This window comes from Sapajus apella, unplaced genomic scaffold (assembly GCF_009761245.1).
Source record: "Sapajus apella isolate SASKATOON/1434 unplaced genomic scaffold, GSC_monkey_1.0 scaffold164, whole genome shotgun sequence".
Taxonomy (NCBI): Eukaryota; Metazoa; Chordata; class Mammalia; order Primates; family Cebidae; genus Sapajus; species Sapajus apella.
Window position 1 is genome coordinate 1,015,570 of NW_022437104.1, and position 22,050 is coordinate 1,037,619.

At 43.0% G+C, this 22,050-nt stretch overlaps 1 protein-coding gene across 3 annotated transcripts in view; it reads right to left on the reverse strand.

Annotated features, from left to right (window-relative positions):
* The window catches only part of PHF8 (PHD finger protein 8), a 108,277-nt gene that overhangs the window by 43,746 nt on the left and 42,481 nt on the right, over nt 1-22,050 (reverse strand). For 2 of the 3 annotated variants that reach the window (XM_032267028.1, XM_032267027.1), the window contains exons 9-16: nt 18,689-18,776; nt 18,254-18,360; nt 16,167-16,258; nt 11,558-11,647; nt 9,467-9,769; nt 8,599-8,702; nt 1,435-1,613; nt 436-521 (exon numbers count right to left, since the gene is read on the reverse strand). In XM_032267028.1, coding sequence (XP_032122919.1) covers nt 436-521; nt 1,435-1,613; nt 8,599-8,702; nt 9,467-9,769; nt 11,558-11,647; nt 16,167-16,258; nt 18,254-18,360; nt 18,689-18,776 — 1,049 coding nt within the window. The remainder of the gene's footprint in view (nt 1-435; nt 522-1,434; nt 1,614-8,598; nt 8,703-9,466; nt 9,770-11,557; nt 11,648-16,166; nt 16,259-18,253; nt 18,361-18,688; nt 18,777-22,050) is intronic. The other variant, XM_032267029.1, reaches the window with a different exon arrangement.

Genomic DNA, 22,050 nt, shown 5'->3' on the forward strand with positions numbered 1-22,050 from the left:
TGGCAAAACGCTGTGATTACTAAAATTAAAAATATTAGCTGCGCGTGATAGTGGACGCCTGTAATCCCAGCTACTTGGGAAGCTTAGGCAGGAGAATCGCTTGAACCCAGGCGGCAGAGGTTGCAGTGAGCCAAGATCATGCCACTGTACTCCAGCCTGGGCAACAAGAGCAAGACTGTCTCAAAAAGAAAAGAATTAGCCCTGTGTGGTGGTATAAGCCTATGATCCCAGCTACTAGGGAGGCTGAGCTGGTCCCGGAGGTCAAGACTGCTGTGGACTATGATCATGCCATTGCACCCCAGCCGGGGCAACAGAGTAAGGAGACCCTGTAAATTATTCATGAAATGAATGCATATCCCCCAACTAGAATGACAATCTGCCTTCTGTCTCTATCACCAGAATGAGCAGAAGACTAGATCCAGGGCAGAAGACTACCTCAATGTCAAATTCAACTTCTCCTGGTTCACGAACTCGGTTGGGGTCAGAGCAAGGCTTCGCACGGGGCAATTTCCGGGGAAATTCTAGAAAACAATGGAATGCACTTATGAAGCTATGATTAGCATTTCAGCCAAAGACCCAGAAAAAGAAAAATAAGACTAATTTTCTTGGAAGTAATGACCACAGATGACTAATTTAGAGAGATTAAGGATCAGCTGATAAATAAATCTCTAGAACAAAGGAAACAATGAAGGCCTTTAGAACCTAGTATAGCAGAATGTCAACAAGTGCAGGCCTAAGGTCTTGAGTGCATCAAGAGGGCCAAAATCGGCTGGGCACGGTGGCTCACGCCTGTAATCCCAACACTTTGGGAGGCCGAGGCGGGTGGATCACGAGGTCAAGAAATCGAGACCATCCTAGTCAACATGGTGAAACCCCGTCTCTACTAAAAAACTACAAAAAATTAGCTGGGCATGGTGGCGTGTGCCTGTAATCCCAGCTACTCAGGAGGCTGAGGCAAGAGAATTGCCTGAACCCAGGAGGCGGAGGTTGCGGTGAGCCGAGATCGCGCCATTGCACTCCAGCCTGGGTAACAAGAGCGAAGCTCCAACTTAAAAAGAGGACAAAAATCAAATATAAAATGGGCAGAGGCTGGGCACGGTGGCTCACACCTATAATCCCAGCACTTTGGGAGGCCAAGGTGGGTAGATCACCTGAGGTAAGGAGTTTGAGACCAGCCTGACCAACGTAGTGAAATCCCATCTCTACTAAAAACACAAAATTAGGTAGACATGTTGGCACAAGCCTGTAATCCCACTACTCAGGAGGCTGAGGCAGGAGAATTGCTTGAACCCGGGAGGTGGAGGTTGCAGTGAGCCAAGATTGTGTCATTGCACTCCAGCCTGGGCAATAAGAGCAAAACTCTGTCTCAAAACAAACGAACCAACCAACCCCAAAATACGGGCAGGGGAGGAAAAAGAAAGAACAGAGACACACTTGGTCTTATTATGAGAGTTGCCTTCTCCTTTCCCAATCTCTCGTCAATCTGCAGCTCATCATCTGAATCCAAGTCAAATTCGTCTTCCATCACCTGTTCTGCCACCAGCCTAGCCTTGTCTACCTTCTTTGCTATCTTGGTTCGCCGAGATTTGGGTAAGTTCTTCACCCTTTTCGTACTGAAGGGAAACAGAACATAGAAACAGTCACTAGCAATATTAAGATTGCAATTCTCTCTACACTGACCTACAGATTCAATACAATCCCTATCAAAATCCAGCCAGCTTTTTAAATAAAAAGTTGGTAGTAAAATGTACATAGACATATAAAGGACCTAACACAGCCAAAATAATTTTGAAAAAGAACAAAGTTGGAGGACTTACACTGCTCAGTTCCAAAATTTACTCTAAAGCTACGGTAATCAAGGCAATGTAGTATTAGCATAAACACAGACATACAGATCAGTAGAAAAGAACTTTTGAGTTCCAAATAAACCCTTAAAATTTATGATCAACTGATTTTTGACAAAAGGTGCCAAAGCAACTAAGTGGGGGAAAGGATGGTCTTTTCAATAAATGTTGCTGAGAAAAATGGATGCAAAGAGGCTGGACACAGTCGATCACGCCTGTAATCCCAGCACTTTGGGAGGTCGAGGTGGGTGAATCACAAGGTCAGGAGTTTGAGACTGGCCTGACCAACATGGTGAAACCCCGTCTCTACTAAAAATACAAAAATTAGCCAGGTGTGGTGGTGGGTGCCTGTAGTCCCAGCTACTCGGGAGGCTGAGGCAGGAGAATCGCTTAAACCCCAGAGGCGGAAGTTGCAGTGGGCTGACATAGTGCCAACTGCACTCCAGCCTGGCAACTGAGCGAGAATTGGTCACAAAAAAAAAAAAAAAAAAAGAAATATGGATGCAAAGAAATGAATGTGGACCCTTACCTCACATCACACACAAAAATGAACTCAAAATGCATCACATGTCTAAATGTAAAAGCTAAAACTATAAAACTAGAGGAAAACAGAGAAGAATATCATTATGACCTGGGATTAAGTAAAATTAAAAATTTTTGTATTTCAAAAGAAACCATTAAGAAAATAAAATATAAGCCACAAACTGGGAGACAATATTTGGAAATCGTTATCTGGCAAAGGATTTGTATCTAGAATTTTTTTTTTTTTTTTTTGAGACAGTGTCTCACTCTGCCACCCAGGCTGGAGTTCAGTGGCGTGATCTTGGCTCACTGCTACCTCTGCCTCCCAGGTTCAAGTAATTCTCCTGCCTCAGCCTCCCAAGTAGCTGGGACTACAGGTGTGTGCCACCACACCTGGCTAATTTTTGTGCTTTTAGTAGAGAGAGGGTTTCACCATGTTGGTCAAGCTGGTTTCAAACTCTTGACCTCAGGTGACTCGCCTACCTTGGCCTCCCAAAGTGCTGGGGGGTTACAGGCATGAGCCACCATGCCCAGTCTGTATCCAGAATATTTTTAAAACTCTTAGAATTCAATAATAAGACAACACAATTATAAAACAAGCAAAAGATTTGAATAAGACATTTCTCCAAAGATAATATATAAATGGTTCAACATCGTTAGTCATTAGGGAAATGCAAATAAAAACCTTACTGCCATTTGTGACAACATGGATGAAACTGGAGGACATTATGCTAAATGAAACAAATCAGACACAGAAAAAAATATTATCTAACTTATATGTAGAATCTAAACAAGTCAAACTCAGCTGGGTGCAGTGGCTCATGTGTATAATCCCAGGGATTGGTAGGCCAAGGTAGGAGAATCACTCGAGTCCAGCAGTTCGAGACCAGCCTGAACAACAAGCAAGACCCTGTCTCTACCAAAAAACAATGTTTTTTGTTTTGTTGCTAAATTAGCCAGGTGTGGTGGCACATGCCTGTAGTCCAAGCTATTCAGAAGGCTGAGGTAGGAAGGATTACTTGAACCCAGGAGTTCAAGATTACAGTAAGCTATGACCGCACCACTGTGCTCTAGTCTGAGTGACAGAGCAAAAACCTGTCTCAACAAAATTTGTTTAAAAAGTCAAACTCAGGCCAGGCGCGGTGGCTCAAGCCGAATCCCAGCACTTTGGGAGGCCGAGGCGGGTGGATCACGAGGTCAAGAGATCGAGACCATCCTGGTCAACACGGTGAAACCCCGTCTCTACTAAAAATACAAAAAATTAGCTGGGCATGGTGGCGCATGCCTGTAATCCCAGCTACTCAGGAGGCTGAGGTAGGAGAATTGCCTGAACCCGGGAGGCGGAGGTTGCGGTGAGCCGAGATCGCGCCATTGCACTCCAGCCTGGGTAACAAGAGCGAAACTCCGTCTCAAGAAAAAAAAAAAAAAAAGTCAAACTCATAGAAGCAAAGAGTAAAATGGTGGTTACCAGGTAGACAGGAAACACACTGGTAAGAGGACAAAATTTCAATAATGTAGGATAAATTCTAGAAATCTAATGTACAGCAAGGTGACTATAGTTAATAATACCGTATTGCAGTCCAGGGGCAACAAGTGATCTGCCCGCCTTAGCCTCTCTCAAGGTGTTGGGATTACAGACACAAGCCACTGCAGCCAGCCATATTTTATTTTTTATTAAAAAAAATACACATACGCCGGGCGCGGTGGCTCAAGCCTGTAATCCCAGCACTTTGGGAAGCCGAGGCGGGTGGATCACGAGGTCAAGAGATCGAGACCATCCTGGTCAACATGGTGAAAACCCCGTCTCTACTAAAACTACAAAAAATTAGCTGGGCATGGTGGTGCATGCCTGTAATCCCAGCTACTCAGGAGGGTGAGGCAGAAGAATTGTCTGAACCCAGGAGGCGGAGGTTGCGGTGAGCTGAGATCGCGCCATTGCACTCCAGCCTAGGTAACAAGAGCGAAACTCCGTCTCAAAAAAAAAAAAAAAAAAAAAAACATACACATACACATACAATGAGATAACACTTTACATCCACCAGAATGGTTATAGTCAAAAAGAAAATAACAAATGTTGGCCAGTAAGTGAAGAAACCCATGACTACTGGTTGAAATGAACGCTGCCTTTGTCCAGAACTCAAAAGTGGCTTAGACAATCCCATTAACACATAGTAGATGATTTTTTTTTTTTTTTTTTTTGAGAAGGAGTTTCGCTCTTGTTACCCAGGCTGGAGTGCAATGGCGCGATCTCAGCTCACCGCAACCTCCACCTCCTGGGTTCGGACAATTCTCCTGCCTCAGCCTCCTGAGTAGCTGGGATTACAGGCACGCGCCACCATGCCCAGCTAATGTTTTTTGTATTTTTAGTAGAGACGGGGTTTCATCATATTGACCAGGATGGTCTCGATCTCTTGACCTTATGATCCACCCGCCTCGGCCTCCCAAAGTGCTGGGATTACAGGCTTGAGCCACCGTGCCCGGCCCATAGTAGATGATATTAACCAATACAAACTGCTAGATAAAACCTCATAATCAGTTAAAAGGAAACATGTTTTTGGTAAATCAGTATATTGATACATTCAGCAACTTTTGTAATTTTGTTAAACTGACTTTCAGTGAAGTGGCTATTATTTAACTGACCTGTTTTCTACCTCAGAGAGTTGAGGATTAAATCAGCTCATACAGAGCCTGATCCATGTCAACTGCTCCATGTAGCTAATATTATAAAGTTCTCTGGCTCTCAGTTTTCGCATTAGCAAAAGGAGATAATAATAATTACTTTTGGGGTTGTTGTGAGGAATAAATCAAATAGTATATGTAAACAGCTAAGATAGACTGACACAGAACAGATGCTCAATAAATGATAGTTACGTATACCCGATCTTTTATTAACTTCTAGTAATTAAATATTTCAGACCCTTGCCTCCTTCCCTTCACCCTGAAAAAAAATAAAAATAAAAAATAAAAAAATTTCAGCTGGGTTGTGGTAGTGCATGTCTGTAGTATCAGCTAACTCAGGAGGCTGAGACAAGAGAACTGCTTGAGGGGAGCACTACACACTGGGGTCAGTTGGGGGGTAATAGGGGAGGGATGGTGAGGGGTGGGGAGCTGGGGAGAGATAGCAAGGGGAGAGATGCCAGATGTAGGTGATGGGGAGGAAGGCAGCAAATCACACTGCCACGTGTGTACCTATACAATAATCTTGCATGTTCTTCACATGTACCCCAAAACCTAAAATGCAATAAAATAAATAAATGGGGGGGAAAAAAAAGAGAGAGAGAGAACTGCTTGAGCCCAGGCAATACAGCAAGACCCTGTCTCTAATAATTTTTTTTAAAATGTTAAAGAAAAATTTCAAACATACACAAAAACATAAAAGTATAATGAATTCTCATGTACCTATTACTCAGCTAAGTTTCAGCAATGATCAATACAGCCAGTATTGTTTCATCTATACCCCACTCTCTGCAAAACACCAAGTTTAGAGAGAAGCCCAGACATAGTATCATATCATCTGTAAATATTTCTATACTTTGACTATCTGGGTTCACTTAACAGCTTCTGGCAGCTGCAGCAGGTAATAAGCAGCAACACAAGAGGGACCGCTGGAGGGGTGGGGGGCAGGAAATGTCTTATTGTAACCTCAATAGCCATTATAGGCTGGATTCAGGACTCTAAATTTTCTCCTCTCCAGACCTATCATGAGTTCTGGATAAAGGCAATATTCAGCAGTCTCTCTAATCTTACACTTTAGTAACCGGATTCTCAACCCCCAAAAATAGCTCTGTTGCTTTCAAAATCTGCCTTACTCTCACTCCCTTTTCCCTTATTTACCACACAGGTGGGCCCAGATGAACCTGAAGATAACTTTTTCCTACCTCTTATTAAGTTACCTTGGTTGGTTGTGGTCCTACATTTTCATACTCTGCACTTGACTCTTGACTGCTGCTATCTAGTGTTCTGAGTAAAATAGCCCTTAATGCCTTCCCCTGCATCTGCCTCTATGTATTTCAGGCTTTCTGTGACAATCTTCTTAGATTCTGGCCATAGCCACATTATTATCACCATATTCATGGTGAATACTTTTGTCTCTATTTTCATCATTTATTATTATCATTAAGCATTTATTATATGGCAGGTCCTATGGTTAACATTCTACATATATTATCTCATTTAATCCTCCAGCAACCCTAAAGTAAGGTTTTATGTTTTTGTTTTTGTTTTTTTTTTTTTGAGATGGTGTCTTGCTCTGTCACCCAGGCTGGAGTGCAGTGGCACAATCTCGGCTCACTGAATCTCCACCTCCCGCATTCAAGCGATTCTCCTGCCTCAGCCTCCCAAGTAGCTGGGATTGTAGGCACATGCCACCATGCCAGGCTAATTGGTTTTGTGTGTGTGTGTGTATTTTAGTAGAGATGGGTTTTTACCATGTTGGCCAGGATGGTCTCGATCTCCTGACCTCGTCCTGACCTCGTGATACTCCCACCTTGGCCTCCCAAAGTGCTGGGATTACAGGTGTAAGCCACCACACCTGGCCTTAAATAAGTTTTTTTTTGTTGTTGTTTTTTCTTTTTTTTTTTTTTGTAAAGTAAATTTTAACTATAGAGTACGTATAATGAGGACACTGAAGCTCAGAAAGGTTAATTAGTTTGCCAAAGTAGTACAGTGAATATGTGTCACAGCTGGGATTTAAACTTGGGATTGCCTGATTCCCAAGCCCATGATTTTGTTGCAAACAGCTTTTATTTTATTCTTTTAAAAATTGTTCCTTTAAAATTACTTAAAGAAAATACATGCTCATTGTACAAAATTCAAATGCTACTTAAGTGAAAATTTGCTCTCTTACCTCCCTATCATACTTTCCAGGGATAGCCACTGTTAAAAACCTTGGTATAACAAGGCCAGGCATGGTGGCTCATGCCTGTAATCCCAGCATTTTGGGAAGCTGAGGGAAGCATCACTTGAGGACAGAAGTTCGAGACCAGCCTGGTCAACATGTGGAAACCCCGTCTCTACTAAAAATACAAAAAGTAGCTGATGTGGTGGTGTGTGCCTGCAGTCCCAGCTATTTGGGAGGCTGAGACACGAGAATCACTTGAACCAACAGGGCGGAGGTTGCAGTGAGCCGAGATCACACCACTGTACTCTAGCCTGGTCAACAGAGCAAGACTCTGTCTCAAAAAAAAAAAAAAACACCTTGGTGTAACAAGCATAAAATATGTAACTAGGCCAGGTGGCTCACATCTGAAATCCCAGAACTTTGGAGGCCGAAGTGGGAGGATCACCTGAGTCTAGGAGTTAGAGATCAGCCTGGACAATACAGAGACCCTATCTCTATTTTTTTTTTTAATTTATTTACATACACACACACACATCACACATATCACATCACGCTATTTGCCTAAATGTACATACGTATCTCTGGAAGAAAACCACTGACATTGGTTGTCCATGGGGAGGTAAACAGGAAAACAGATGGGTGTGAGATTTTTCACTGTTCTCTTTCACATTGTTTTATTTTTAAACCTTGTAAATTACATTTTCAAACCTCTTCAAAAAAATACAAAAGTCTCTATATTGCTTTTCCATACGTGCATATACATACCCATGTGCATACATGCCTTTTTAAAAGTAAAAATGGAACTATTCCTATGTATTATTCTGTAACCTGATTTTAAAAATATACCTTGAACATCTTTCTGTGTCAATAGATATGGAACTATCTCATATATTCTATAGATATACCATCATTTATCCAGCCCTTACTGATGAACATTTGGATGTTTCCAGTTACTATTACAAACAACAGTGCAGTGAATACTGAACATTTGTCATTATATACTTGTGTACAAGGATTTCTGTAAACTAAATTCCTAAAAATCTAATGGCAAGTCAAAAGGTGTAGAAAAAAACTAATGCTTTTAATAAGTATGCTATACTAATTTCTACCCGTGGTTCTCTCCCAGTGACTTGCTGAAGTTTCTAGAACTAATATAAAATCTTTCTCAGGTTTGCCAATTCAATTTCAGACCTCTCCCTCTACCCACCTCCAACACCACACCATGGTTCTCTGAACTAAGCAATGACACATCATTAATATCTAGGTATTGCCCTAAGTACTGTCCCTCCTCGCCCATGTCCCAACCCCTAGATTCCAACTCCATTCCCTGTCTCAGTGGCATATTACCATTGACAATTCCAGTTACCTCTGTGATCCTCCTTCCCAACTCACCTGCCATTAGACATCAATAGGGCCAATGGGCTCTCATTTCCATCAAGGTCCAAGTCCGGTGAGTCATCATCTGAGTCATTCAAGCAGGCACCAGTGATGTTGAACTGCAGGAGTAGGAGGCTCAGTTGTCACCTGTCTGGGACTCCCTTGGGAATCAAGATGCCAAATTCCCTCCGGATTCACTGGTTGAGTTCACTGAAAACCACCTGAGCCAAGGCCTTCTGCTATACCGTCCCCCCACCCCTACTGATCACAGGGGCAGGAGGTTGAAAATGTGTGCTGGTTCAGGGGATACCTATCAATCTTGTGAACCATGTTCTCTTAAAAGAGGGGGCACATCTTCAGGTGCCCATGGAGAGAATCACAATCCTGAGGCAAGAAGGAGCCCTGGTGGAAGGCTTTTCTCAAGGACCTGCTCATGCTCAAGACTACAACCTGACACTTATATGCAATGTTTTCAAATCTCATTCCCGTCCTAGCATTTCAAAATTCAGCTAAGTGTCATGTTTTCTAAAAAGAGCTCCTGAAAAATCTTCCCTATCCAGACAGAATCAACCCTCCTCTGTATCTCAGGGTCCCACACACACTCTTGATTGTGGCATTCACAATACTTGATTGCATTCTTTTATTTTTATGTCTGTCTTTCTCACTCGCCTGTCAGCCTCTTGAGAGTTACATCCACAGCACCTATCACAGTGCCCAGCATAGAAAGGTCTCAATAAATGCCTGTTAAATGAGTGGGACTGGTAGCCAAACACCAGGGGGCCTAAGGGACATGGTAGCCAGACAGGATAGCCTGCTTTTTGAAATCCTGCTCTTCCAAGGGACACCCAAAAGGGTTGGGCTGAACCCATGGGCCAGCACCCACCTTTGCTTTCTGGAAAGAGCCTGTCTTCAGTGCCTGATGACTGTATGTGTCCATGAGATTATAGCTCAACTGGCCAGCAGGCCCCAAGGCTGAACTCTCCTTGCCCTTTCGCTCTGCCTTCTTGAAGAGTTCCTTGGGCTTCAGGCCTTTCTTCTTTGAACCATTTTTGGAGGGCAGTGACAGCCTGGACATGGACATTGAAGTGGGATGGGCTGGCCTGGTTAGGGGAATGGAGCCAGCTGGGAAGATCCTCTGCAGCCCAAAGATATTGCTCGTCTTCCCAACGTTCTGTTGGAAGATGTCCTACAAGAGTGTTAGTACATGATGGGGTTAGAGCTTACTCAAGGGTTCTCTCAACACTAAGAGCAGAGGTCTGTTTCTGGCACCAATGGTACTGCCATGGAAGTGGCTTATAGATGCTCCACGTATGCACACCCTAGCTTTTCCATAATGAGTCATCAAGAATTTATTGGGTGGCATTTCTTTACCCAGCCATTGACAAGTAAGAAGACGAGCAAAACACTACTGTCAAAATTGGAGAGAAAATACTCCATAAGTAGCTGACATGAGATAGAAAACAATCAAGTACTAATCTGTGGTTCAAATTCTAAGGACTATAGGATCTAAGAGAAGGAGAGAGGTTCTAGTCCCAATTCAGCTACTAGCTAGCTCTGTAACCTAAGGAAAGTTATCTGACCATTTGAGACTGTTTGCTCAGCTGTAAAATTAAAGGACTAAACTGGAAAGGTGATTTTTGAAGATGTTCTGTGGCTCCTTTGAGCTTCTTGGGAGAAGCCCTAAGAATTGGGGGTAGATAGAAGGCGAATGAGAAGAACAAGTGGAGCCCTAGGCCTCCCACCTTCATCTTATTCAAAGCAGCTATGCTTTAAATATTGGGCTTCCCCTAAAATGTCTTTTTTTAAAAAAAGGATTCCATTGCTTTAAAATGTTTGAAAGCCCATGGACCACATATAACCTATCTCTAAGTCCTCTTCCAACCAGTCCAAAGTTTGTGGTTTAAGTGGGAAGTGCTGGAGAAAAGGTAGGCCTTTAACTATCCTGAATGATTTTGACAGATGGGAGTGGAGGAAAATGAGAGGTAGGAAGTGGACACTGTAAGCTATGGTGTAGGCAGTGAAACATGCTGCAAGCAGTGAGGCTAGAAGCCCAACTTCCCAGCTCACTCTGACCACCCTTCAGCATGGACGTATATATCCTGGGCACTAAATAGAACTTTATAGCTTCTGAGCTTAAAGGAAAGTCTAATTCTCCTCTGGTGCCTCTGCTACTTCACCATCCCACACCAACTTATCTCTTCACTATGAATTCTACTAATAACAATGGCTCACATTTATTGAGTACTTACTCTGCCAGGCACTGTGCGAGGGGCTCTATATATATTAGCTTTTTATCCTAACAAAATTCTGAAAAGTTAGTGTTATCCTCACTTTACAGATGAGGAAATTGAGGCTCTGAAAGGCTTGCAAGTGACAGAGCAGGAACCAGAACCCAGGTTTCTCTGAATCTCTTACCACTATACCTTACTGCCTCTTGGTATATGCCACCTGTTGAAACATGGCTTTGTAATCATCTTCACCCCGAGAGAACTGTCATTTTGCAGAATGCAGAGACTGAGTCAAAATATTAATAACAACAACAACTGCCACCACCACCCACCACCATGACCCACCATCAGAATTTATTGTGCACCTTCTGTGTGCCCAGCACTCTACTTTTGTGCTCAACCTACATTACCTTATTTAATCCTTTTAACAATCCTTAAGTAGGCACAATTATCTCCATTTTGGAGATGAGGAAACTGAAGCCCAGAGAGGTTAATTTTGCTCAGGTCCTCTACTAGGCTGAGTTCTTTGTGGTCAGGCACTATTTATACATTTTAAGAGCCTAGCCCAACGTGTGGCACACTTGGGTAAATACAGTAGTAATTATTTGAACAAATGAATTGGGTGTTTACTAGGGTCTTGCTGACACTTCCCCCTGGGCTCTCATGCTAACTGCAGAGGCCTAACCTGTCACTTGAGCCTCAGGGCCTTCCCAAATGCCTTCACTTCCCTGCCCCATGCTCCTTACTTCCACCAGGCGGATCTCCCTGGCCAGATCTTTAATGAGCTGTACAGTTCGCACTGTCTCCGGGATCTCATCCTCATGGTCTGGCAGAGCCTGTCAAACAAGAGGCATGAGGAATAAACCCACACACAAGGAGATAACTGATTTTGGACAAATAGGTCAAGACAATTCAATGGAGACAGGGTAGTCGAACAAATGGTTCTGGACCAACTGGATATCTACATGCAAAAAAAAAAAAGAACCTCAATCCATATCTTACACCATACACACAAACACAAACTTAAAATGGATCAGAGACCTAAATGTTAAACCTAAAACTGTAAACCCTTTGGACCAAGCTTGTCCAACCCACTATCCAGGACGGCTTTGAATGCGACAACACAAATTAGTAAGCTGTTGTAAAACATTATGAGTTTTTTATTTTTGAGACAGAGTTTTGCTATTGTTGCCCAGGCTGGAGTACAATGGCGCCATCTCGGCTCGCTGCAACCTCCACCTCCCGGGTTGAAAGCGATTCTTCTGCCTCAGCCTCCCCAGGAGCTCAGATTACAGGCACATGCTACTACGCCCAGCTAATTTTTATATTTTTAGTAGAGATGGGGTTTCGCCATGTTGACCAGGCTGGTCACAAACTCCTGACCTCAGGTGAACCGCCCATCTCAGCCTCCCAAAGTACTGGGATTACAGGCGTGAGCCACCACACCCCAGCTGAAAACCCCTGCTTTAGACAGAGGAGAACATCTTTGTGGCCTTCAGTTAGGCAGATTTCTTAGATAGGACATAAAAAGCATGGACCAGAAAAGAAAAAATTTGATCAACTGGACTTAAAAAGCAAAAGTTCTTTTTGAAAAACCTCTATTATGTCAGCACCTCTGCTACTTTGCAAGCCACAGACTGAGAGAAAATATTTGGAAAACATCTATCTAATAAAGGACAGTATCAAGAGGTATAAGGAACTAAGTTGTGGGCTTGGGCCATACCCCTCAAAAAAGTCAGGGACCTCAAGGAGATCAATGAGGACAAGCCAGCCTCTCCACTTGTGAGGAAGGAACTCTGTGCTGAGCAGCTACTGGCCCACAGCTAGCTCAACGGTAACCCAGAGCAATCCCTGTTAGTTGCCTCTCTTTTGTTTGCCCTCTTTTTCAGTACTGAGATTTACATTTTTATGTAGATCTCACGGTTTTCCTTTGTGAGTTTTTTCTACCACTTTTCACATCATTTATGTATCCAGAGGACTGACCAAAAAAAAAATTCCTCAGCATTTCCTTGTTTCTCATGGTTTCTTCCCCCCACCCCCCGCCTTTAACTCTTTTCATCTATCTGGAATTTATTTTGGTGGCTAGATGGGGAGCTGAGAACTCACGTGACCCAGCTAGATAATCTTATGGCTTCCTCCTTCCCAGACCAGGGTTTCTGGAAAGGTAAGGGAGCAAGTTCCTCCCCTACAAATCATCTGCACTTCACAAAAGACTCCTTCCATGAGCATGGGCTCCTCAGAACTATGTTCTACTCTCCTCCAGCTCCCACTGATCACTCTGTTTGGGGCCATTCCTTGATCTCCAGGTCTATCCTGAGTCATGAGTGCTTGGACCCTACCCACCTCCTTTTTGGTGTTTTTGGGATATAGCCACTTCAAAGTTCACTCCATGGGAGGGGTCAGAGATGAAATTCAAGGTAGTCAACACATGAGAGATGTGGAGAAACAGAATCACAGGCTAAGGTCCAGGTGTAGGTGAGCCCAGGGAGCAAGGGAAGGCTCAAAATATGAAGTCCAAGAATATCTGAGGGGAAGGTTGGCAATAGGAACTGGGGAGATTGTACAAGTTAAGCCCTAGTGGCTGAAAGGTCTCTGCTGGTCACAGTATACACAGGAAAAGGAGCAACTAAATCCTAAGATTACATGTTGACATTTCTTCTTTTCTTGATTTCTGGGTGTTTTTTTTAAATTCAGTATTCTGAAAAGTTAATTTGTTCACATGGGTCAAAAATCAAACAATATAAAAAGATGGGCCAGGTACAGTGGTTCACACCTGTAATCCCAGCACTTTGAGAGGTAGAGGTATGTGCATCACTTGAGGTCAGGAGTTCAAGACCAGTCTGGCCAACATGGTGAAACCCTATCTCTATTAAAAATACAAAAATTAGCTAGGCATCATGTCCGGCGCCTGTAATCCCAGCTACTCGGGAGGCTGAGGCACAAGAATCACTTGAACCCAGGAGGCGAAGGTTGCAGTGAGTTGAGAGGGATAGTGAGCCACTGCACTTTAGCCTGGGCAACAGAGAAAGACTCCATCTCTATCTCAAAAAAAAAAAAAAAAAAAAGCCGGGCACGGTGGCTCACGCCTGTAATCCCAACACTTTGGGAGGCCGAGGCGGGTGGATCACGAGGTCAAGAGATCGAGACCATCCTGGTCAACATGGTGAAACCCCGTCTCTACTAAAAATATAAAAAATTAGCTGGGCATGGTGGCACGTGCCTGTAATCCCAGCTACTCAGGAGGCTGAGGCAGGAGAATTGCCTGAACCCAGGAGGCGGAGGTTGTGGTGAGCCGAGATCGCGCCATTGCACTCCAGCCTGGGTAACAAGAGCAAAACTCCGTCTCAAAAAAAAAAAAAAAAAAAAGAAACAATATAAAAAGATAGATATTGAAAAGCCTCATTCCTACCCTGTCCCTGTCATCAATCCTATCATCCCACTCCCACAGGTAACCATTTTCATTAGTTTCTACATCCCTCCAGATCATATCTTCAGGCATATGTAAGTATATACTAACACAATTCTTGTTTCCCCCTTTTCACATGTAAAATGACATACTATACAGATGGTTGTATACCTTTACTTGACAAATTCTGGAGCTCTTTCCAAAGCAGTACATACAGAGGTTTCTTTTGTTTGTCTGTTTGTTTTGAGACAGAGTCTCGCTCTGTCACCAGGCTGGAGTGCAATGGTGCGATCTGGGCTCACTGCAACCCCCCGCCTCCTGAGTTCAAGCGATTCTCCTGCCTTAGCCTCCCAAGTAGCTGGGATTACAGGCACGCGCCACTATATCCAGCTAATTTTTGTATTTTCAGTAGAGATGGGGTTTCACCATGTTGGCCAGGATGATCTCGATCTCCTGGCCTCAGGCAATCTGCCTGCCTTGGCCTCCCAAAGTGCTGGGATTACAGGCATGAGCCACTGCGCCCGGCCTTTTTTTTTAAATAGCTGGTTAGTGTTCAGTTGGATAAATGGACATTTGTATATTTCTAAAACCCACTTTGACAATATGCATCAAGAGCTTTACATTTTTTCATATACTTTGATTCAGTAATTGTTCTTCCAGGAATCCATCCTGAAGAAACAATCCAGAAATAAGGGACAAAGACTGATATTTACTGTATGATTCTTTGAAACTATCCCCTCAATGAAATAAAAAGGAAGCAGCAATAGGCAAGTAGTTAGGCAAGGATAGTACATTCCTGCAAAAGAGTATCATATAACTATTAAATGTTTCTGGAGAACTTTGGTGACACAGGAAAATTAAGATTAAACCAAAGATTCAAACACAAAATTGGATATATGGTTGACCTTTGAACAACATGGGTTTGAAATGTATGGGTTTATTTTTATTTTATTTTTTTTGAGACGGAGTTTCACTCATGTTACCCAGGCTGGAGTGCAATGGCGCGATCTCGGCTCACCGCAACCTCCGTCTCCTGGGTTCAGGCAATTCTCCTGCCTCAGCCTCCTGAGTAGCTGAGATTACAGGCACGCACCACCATGCCCAGCTGATGTTTTGTATTTTTAGTAGAGACGGGGTTTCACCATGTTGACCAGGATGGTCTCGATCTCTTGACCTCGTGATCCACCCGCCTCGGCCTCCCAAAGTGCTGGGATTACAGGCTTGAGCCACCGCGCCCGGCCGTATGGGTTCATTTATATGCTAATTTTCTTCTGCCTCTGCCACCCAGGACAGCAAGACCAATCCCTCTCCTTTTTCTTCCTCCTCAGCCTCCATATGAAGACAAGGATAAAGCCCTTTATGATGATTCACTTCCACTTTATGAATAGTAAACATATGTTTTCAGCTTACTTTATTGTAATAATATGGTATATAACACAAATAACATGCAAAATATGTGTTAATTGACTATGTTATTGGTAAGGCTTCTGGTCAACAGTAGGCTGTTAGCAGTTGAGGTTTTAGGGAGGCAAAAATTGAATGTGAATTTTTGACTACATGGGGGGGGAAGAGTCTGCACCCCAACCTCCATACTGTTCAAGGGTCAACCACACAGTGTGATAGTAATTATGCTTTTAAAATGCATATAAAAAGACCAGAAGGAAATGTAATCCAAGTGTTAACAGTAATTCCCGCTGAGTATTAAAATTATAGATGATATTTTTCCTTCCACATGTTTCTGATTGTCTAGTTTAAGTATGTGTTACTTTTTATCATCAGAAAGAAAAATTTTAAAATGTAATCTATGGAATCCTAGCCCAGATCTCTACTCTACACCCAGGAGCCCACAAGCTTCTCTGGTCTCTTCTGTCTCTCCAAAACATCTACCCAAAGCCAGTCCCTAACAAAGGGCAAAACTCCAGAGGAGGTAGAGAAATAGGCATATTTACTTCTTTCCTCGTCCAGGCTCTAAAGGCCAAGTTCAAAGCTTTCCCACCATGGACCAGGTAGGAGGCAGGGTGTCTCCTGTTCTCTCGCAAACCTAAAGGGGAAAAGAGGAAAGCAGAGTGTCAACAAAGCCATGCAGGAAAGTGAAGGACTTGTGACCTTTGTTAGGCAACCAGAGAAAATGCTCAAGATTCTAAGCACAACTTCAGATCTCGGTTCTAACAGTGTTCATTTACGGAGTACCTAGTAAGTGTAGGAGTTTGATGTCTATTATCTCATTTAACCCTTATACTTATCCTGTACGCAAGGTATTATCATTATACAGTCCAGGAAACTGAGGCTCAGAAAGGCAAAGAGACTTGACCAAGGGCACATGCCTAGCAAATGCCAGAGTCATGACTAAAACCATGTGTATTTGAATCTGAGGCCTGTGCCCCTTCCATGACATTACTGTGCCCCTTGAGTTTCAAAATGAGAACACTTAGGAGGACCATGAGTTCTACCTACACAGATTTGAAAGGCCATTAATGTAGAAGATGGATTACCTATGTTCTGCCTTATGTCAGGAGGCTACTATAAACAGCCAGATTTAGGCTCTATAAGTAATTTTCTACTGAACTAAGCTGTTTGGAATAGGTAATGAGCAGTTAGTCATCCAGCATCTGATTAAACACTTAAGTGATAGTCTAGGTGGCAGAATAAGAGCTTGAGGTATTGGCTATGAAGCTACACTCACGGCCCCTGACATACTTTGTAACTCAATACTAATTTCTCCTGGCCAAGTCACCTTGAAGAATCTTAGGCCTGAGTAAGGGACCCACTGTATTCCAGATTAGACCAGGAAAGAAGAAGCCCAGTAAGTAAATTGGCTTCCAACTAGGCTAATACCGAAGAACCAAATCGATGATGCCAGGATGGTCAGGACTGTGCCTTATCCCCAGGGGAAGCAGATCCAGGAAACTCTCAGACTATTCAGATTGCGCAGCAGGAAACAGAGATAATTTCACTGTGATCCAATTTTCTCAGTCACACTGGCTAAACAAAAAGTTTAAAATCCATGCCCTGTCATGCATTATGCTGAGTTAAAAAGTGAATCTGAGAAGGTCACATACTATATGATTCCATTTATACAAAATTCTTGAAATGACAAAATTCAGCAAGGCACTGTGGCTCACGCCTATAATCCCAGCACTTTGGGAGGCCGAAGCAGGCAGATCACCTGAGGTCAGGAGTTTTGAGACTAGCCTGGCCAACATGGCAAAACCCAATCTCTGCTAAAAAAGTAACAAAATTAGCTAGGTGTGGTGGTGGGTACCTATAATCCCAGCTACTCAGGAGGCTGAGACGGGAAAAACCTGAACCCTGAAGGCAGAGGTTGCAGTGAGCCGAGACCATGCCACTCACTGCACTCCAGCTTGGGTGACAAGAATGAGACTCTGTCACACACTCAAAAAAAGACAAAATTATAGAAATGGAAAACAGATTAGTGGTTTCCAGAAGTTTTGGATGGTACAGGGGAGGAGAGTGGGTGAAATTACAAAGGGGTAGCATTGCCAGGTACCATGGCTCATGCCTGTAATCCCAGCATTTTGGGAGACTGAGGTGGGAGAATCACTTGAGTCCAGGAGTTTGAGACCAGTCTGGTCAACACAACGAGACCCTGTTTGTACAAAAAAATTATAAAATTAGCCAGGTGTGGAGGCCCATACCTGTAGTCTTAGCTACTCGGCAAGCTGAGGCAGAATTGCCTGAGCCCAGGAGTTTGAAGCTGCAGTGAGCCATGATCATTGCACCACTGCACTCCAGCCTGGGTGACTGAGTAAAATCCTGTCTCAAAAAAGAAAGGGCTGGGGCTGGGGCAGGGGGGCAGCACTAGGGAGATTTCTTTAAGCACTAATTATCACTTTTTAAAAATTGAACATATTTAAGGTACACAACATGATGTTTTAATTTATATGCTTGAGATATGATATTTCTGGTAATGAAATAGTACCACGACTTAACTGTGTTACTTACACATTCACACACACACTCACTCACTCGCTCAGGGGAGAGGGGCAAAAAGGACAGTTGGCAAAGGGCTCCATACCGCGAAAGATGTCCAGGATGTGTTTTCCCACATACCAACAGATGGTCTCAAAGTTGGGGAATCTGAAGAGGTCTGCTGTGCTCAGCCGCTTCTCAATCTCATAGGCTCTAGAGGGAGGAGACACAACAACAAAAACAAGGATTCATTTACTGAGCACCGCCTATGAATCAGATATTGTTCTGGATGCTTTCTACCTCTTCCTCAAAACAACTCTGCAAGATCTGGCTTTACACATTAGGAAACTTGAGCTCAACGGTTACATAATTTGCCCACAGTCAAATAACTACTAAGTGCATAAAACGTGTTAATCCTCAGAGAATCCATTCCTTTCTAGCCATCTCCCCTCCTTCTACATTGTACTCCTCACTCTAGGGAAGAGCCAAGGACTCCAGCAGACAATGGCCAACATGGAATCACCACAGTTTCAGGACTCACTTGAGTTGCATCTCGATATTAAGGCTGTGTAAGAAGTTCCCTCCAAAGGCAAGGCAGTCCACAGGTGTCAGCACAGCATGGATCCATCCTGCAGTGTAACAAGGCAAAATCAAAGCTAAAGAGGGCCTTTCTTCCTCTGGATATCTCCACTACCTGCTCAACTGAAACCCAACTCCGTAAGAGCAGTTAGGCTCCAAACTGGCTCCCCCACACCAAATGTTCTCAAGGTGTAGTCCAAGGAATCCTTAAGCTCCCTGAGACTCTTTCGGAGAAGCTGAGATGCCAAAACTATGTTCATGAGAATATTATGATGTCCTCTGCCTTTTTCACCCTTATTCTCATGGGTGTACAGTGAAGTATTCCAGAGGGTACATAATGTGGTATCAAACAAAATGAAAGCAAAAGCAGACTTGGGGATCTAACAACTTTTTATTAACCCAGATATTATAGAGATTTGCAAAGATATAAAGCAATGTCACTCTTCCCACTATGTATTTTTAAAAATAGGTTTCATAAAAATTTCTTATTTATGCCAACATGTAATGGGTGTGTAATTATTTTTCAATAAATTAACAAGTATTTTAAAATTTTCTGTTTTAACTTATATGCTAAAAATTGATAAATATAAACCACATAAATAAAAGCTCTTCTGGATCCTTAATAATTTTTAAGAGGATAAAGGAATACCAAGTATTTGCAACCCACTGCTCTACAATAATCTCAAACCTATCCTTCACATCCAATCCTAAGCAATGTATCTAAAACATAAATTTGCGTCAGGTGCAGTGGCTCATGCCTGTAATCCCAGAACTTTGGGAGACCGAGGCAGGCAGATCACCTGAGGTCAGGAGTTTGAGACCAGCCTGGCCAACATGGCAAAACCCCGTTGCTACTAAAAATACAAAAATTAGCTGGGCATAGTGGAGGGCACTTGTAATCCCATCTACTCGAGAGGGTGAGGCAGGAGAATCACTTGAACCTGGTAGGTAGAGGTTGCAGTGAGCCAATATCCCACCATTTCACTCCAGCCTAGGTGACAAGAGTGAAACTCCATCTCAAAAAAAATTATAATAAATTAATAAATAAATAAATCTGCCCATGTTATCTTCTGCTTGAAACTCTTCACAGGAGAATGGATAAACTGTCAAATACTGAGACAATGGAATACCAGAAAGTAAAATGCATTAACTACAGCTACATGTATCAACATGGATCTCACAATCATAACATTCAGAGAAAAAAAGCAAGTTGACAATACATATGATTCCATTGTATAACATCCAAAATCATGTAAAATAATAATATATATTATTTAGTGAGGCATATCCATGTAAAAGAATGATTAAAATGCACGAGAATGATAAACACCAACTTTAGGACAATGGCTCAGAAAGGGAAGGATGGGCATGTAATTGAGAACTATTACTGGAAACTTCAAATATACCTGTAACATTTTACTTTTTCAGTTGAGTTATGACATAAATATTCATTATGTTATTTGAGATGGAGTTTCACTCTTGTTACCCAGGCTGGAGTGCAATGGCACGATCTCGGCTCACCGCAACCTCCGCCTCCCGGGTTCAGGCAATTCTCCTGCCTCAACCTCCTGAGTAGCTGAGATTACAGGCACGCGCCACCATGCTCAGCTAATGTTTTTTGTATTTTTAGCAGAGACGGGGTTTCACCATGTTGACCAGGATGGTCTCGATCTCCTGACCTCGTGATCCACCCGCCTCAGCCTCCCAAAGTGCTGGGATTACAGGCTTGAGCCACCGCGCCCGGCTTGTTATTTTTTTTTAATTTTTTTTTTTTTTTGAGACAGAGTCTCGCTCTGTCACCCAGGCTGGAGTATAGTGGCGCGATCTTGGCTTAGTACAACCTCCACCTCCCAGGTTCAAGCGATTTTTACGCCTCAGCCTCCCAAGTAGCTGAGACTACAGGTGACAGGTGCCCGCCACCATACTCAGCTAATTTTTCTATTTTTAGTAGAGACAGGGTTTCACGATGTTGGCCAGGTTGGTATTGAACTCCTGACCTCAAGTGATCCACCCATCTCAGCCTCCCAAAGTGCTAGGATTACAGGCGTGAGCCACCGCACCCAGGCTATGTTATTCTTTGTATGCTTTGCTACATCTGAATTATTTCATTAGAAACTAAATAAACAAATAAACCTTCAATGGCCCTCAAGCACCTCTGCGGTAGGTTCAGTCAGCCCTTTCCACTTTCATCCACCCCAGCCCTTGCTCTTAAAGCTCTAGTATCTACAAGCTGCTTCACACATGTTTGGTTTCCTCCCACCTTTCCCTATGTCTGAAATGCCATTCCTGTCTTGTCTTTTCTTAGTCAATCCCTACTCACTCTTCTAGTATTGCTCTCCCAAGATTTTCACAAACCTCTGGCTAGACTAAGCACTCTGTGCTTCCAAAACTAATGGTGAATACCTCTATTGGTGCTATTGTGTCTATTAGAACATTATATTAAAACAGCCTATCAATCCTTTGTCCTTAGCACTTAGCGCAATGCTAGAGCACACAGTAGATGCTCAATGCTTATGGCACTAAGTAGATTGCACCCAGTGTGTGGCTATTTCTTCCAAAATGGAAATTAACGCAAACCTCTAATGGGCAAGTTCAATTCACCAAACAGTTACTAAGTGCCCAGTATAGCAAAGTCATTATGGACTAGACCAGGCAAAGGATTCAAAGATGGATAAATAAATGTCTGGAAATAGAAAACTATAAAAGAGAAAAGCAGATGGGGTGGGGGTTGGATGGGAGTGAATGACTTGCCTCACCATATATTAAACATTCTAAAAAAAAAAGCAATGAACTCAAATCAATCATATTGATATATGAAGAGAAAAACAGACTTGTAAAACAATAGACATTCCAAAATTATACAATATATGATTAGACAAAGATGGTAGAATTATATAACAATAATTTGAGGCTGGGCGCGGTGGCTCACGCTTGTAATCCCAGCACTTTGGGAGGCCGAGGCGGGTGGATCATGAGGTCAAGAGATCGAGACCATCCTGGTCAACATGGTGAAACCCCGTCTCTACTAAAAATACAAAAATTAGCTGGGCATGGTGGCGCACGCCTGTAGTCCCAGCTACTCGGGAGGCTGAGGCAGGAGAATTGCTTGAACCCAGGAGGCGGAGGTTGCGGTGAGCCAAGATCGCGCCATTGCACTCCAGCCTGGGTAACAAGAGCGAAACTCTGTCTCAAAAAAAAAAAAACAATAATTTGAAAGAAAATATTATAATACCTTAATGAGCAATTCCAAACATGCTTGACATAAAAATAGGAAATAGAGGCCGGGCGCGGTGGCTCAAGCCTGTAATCCCAGCACTTTGGGAG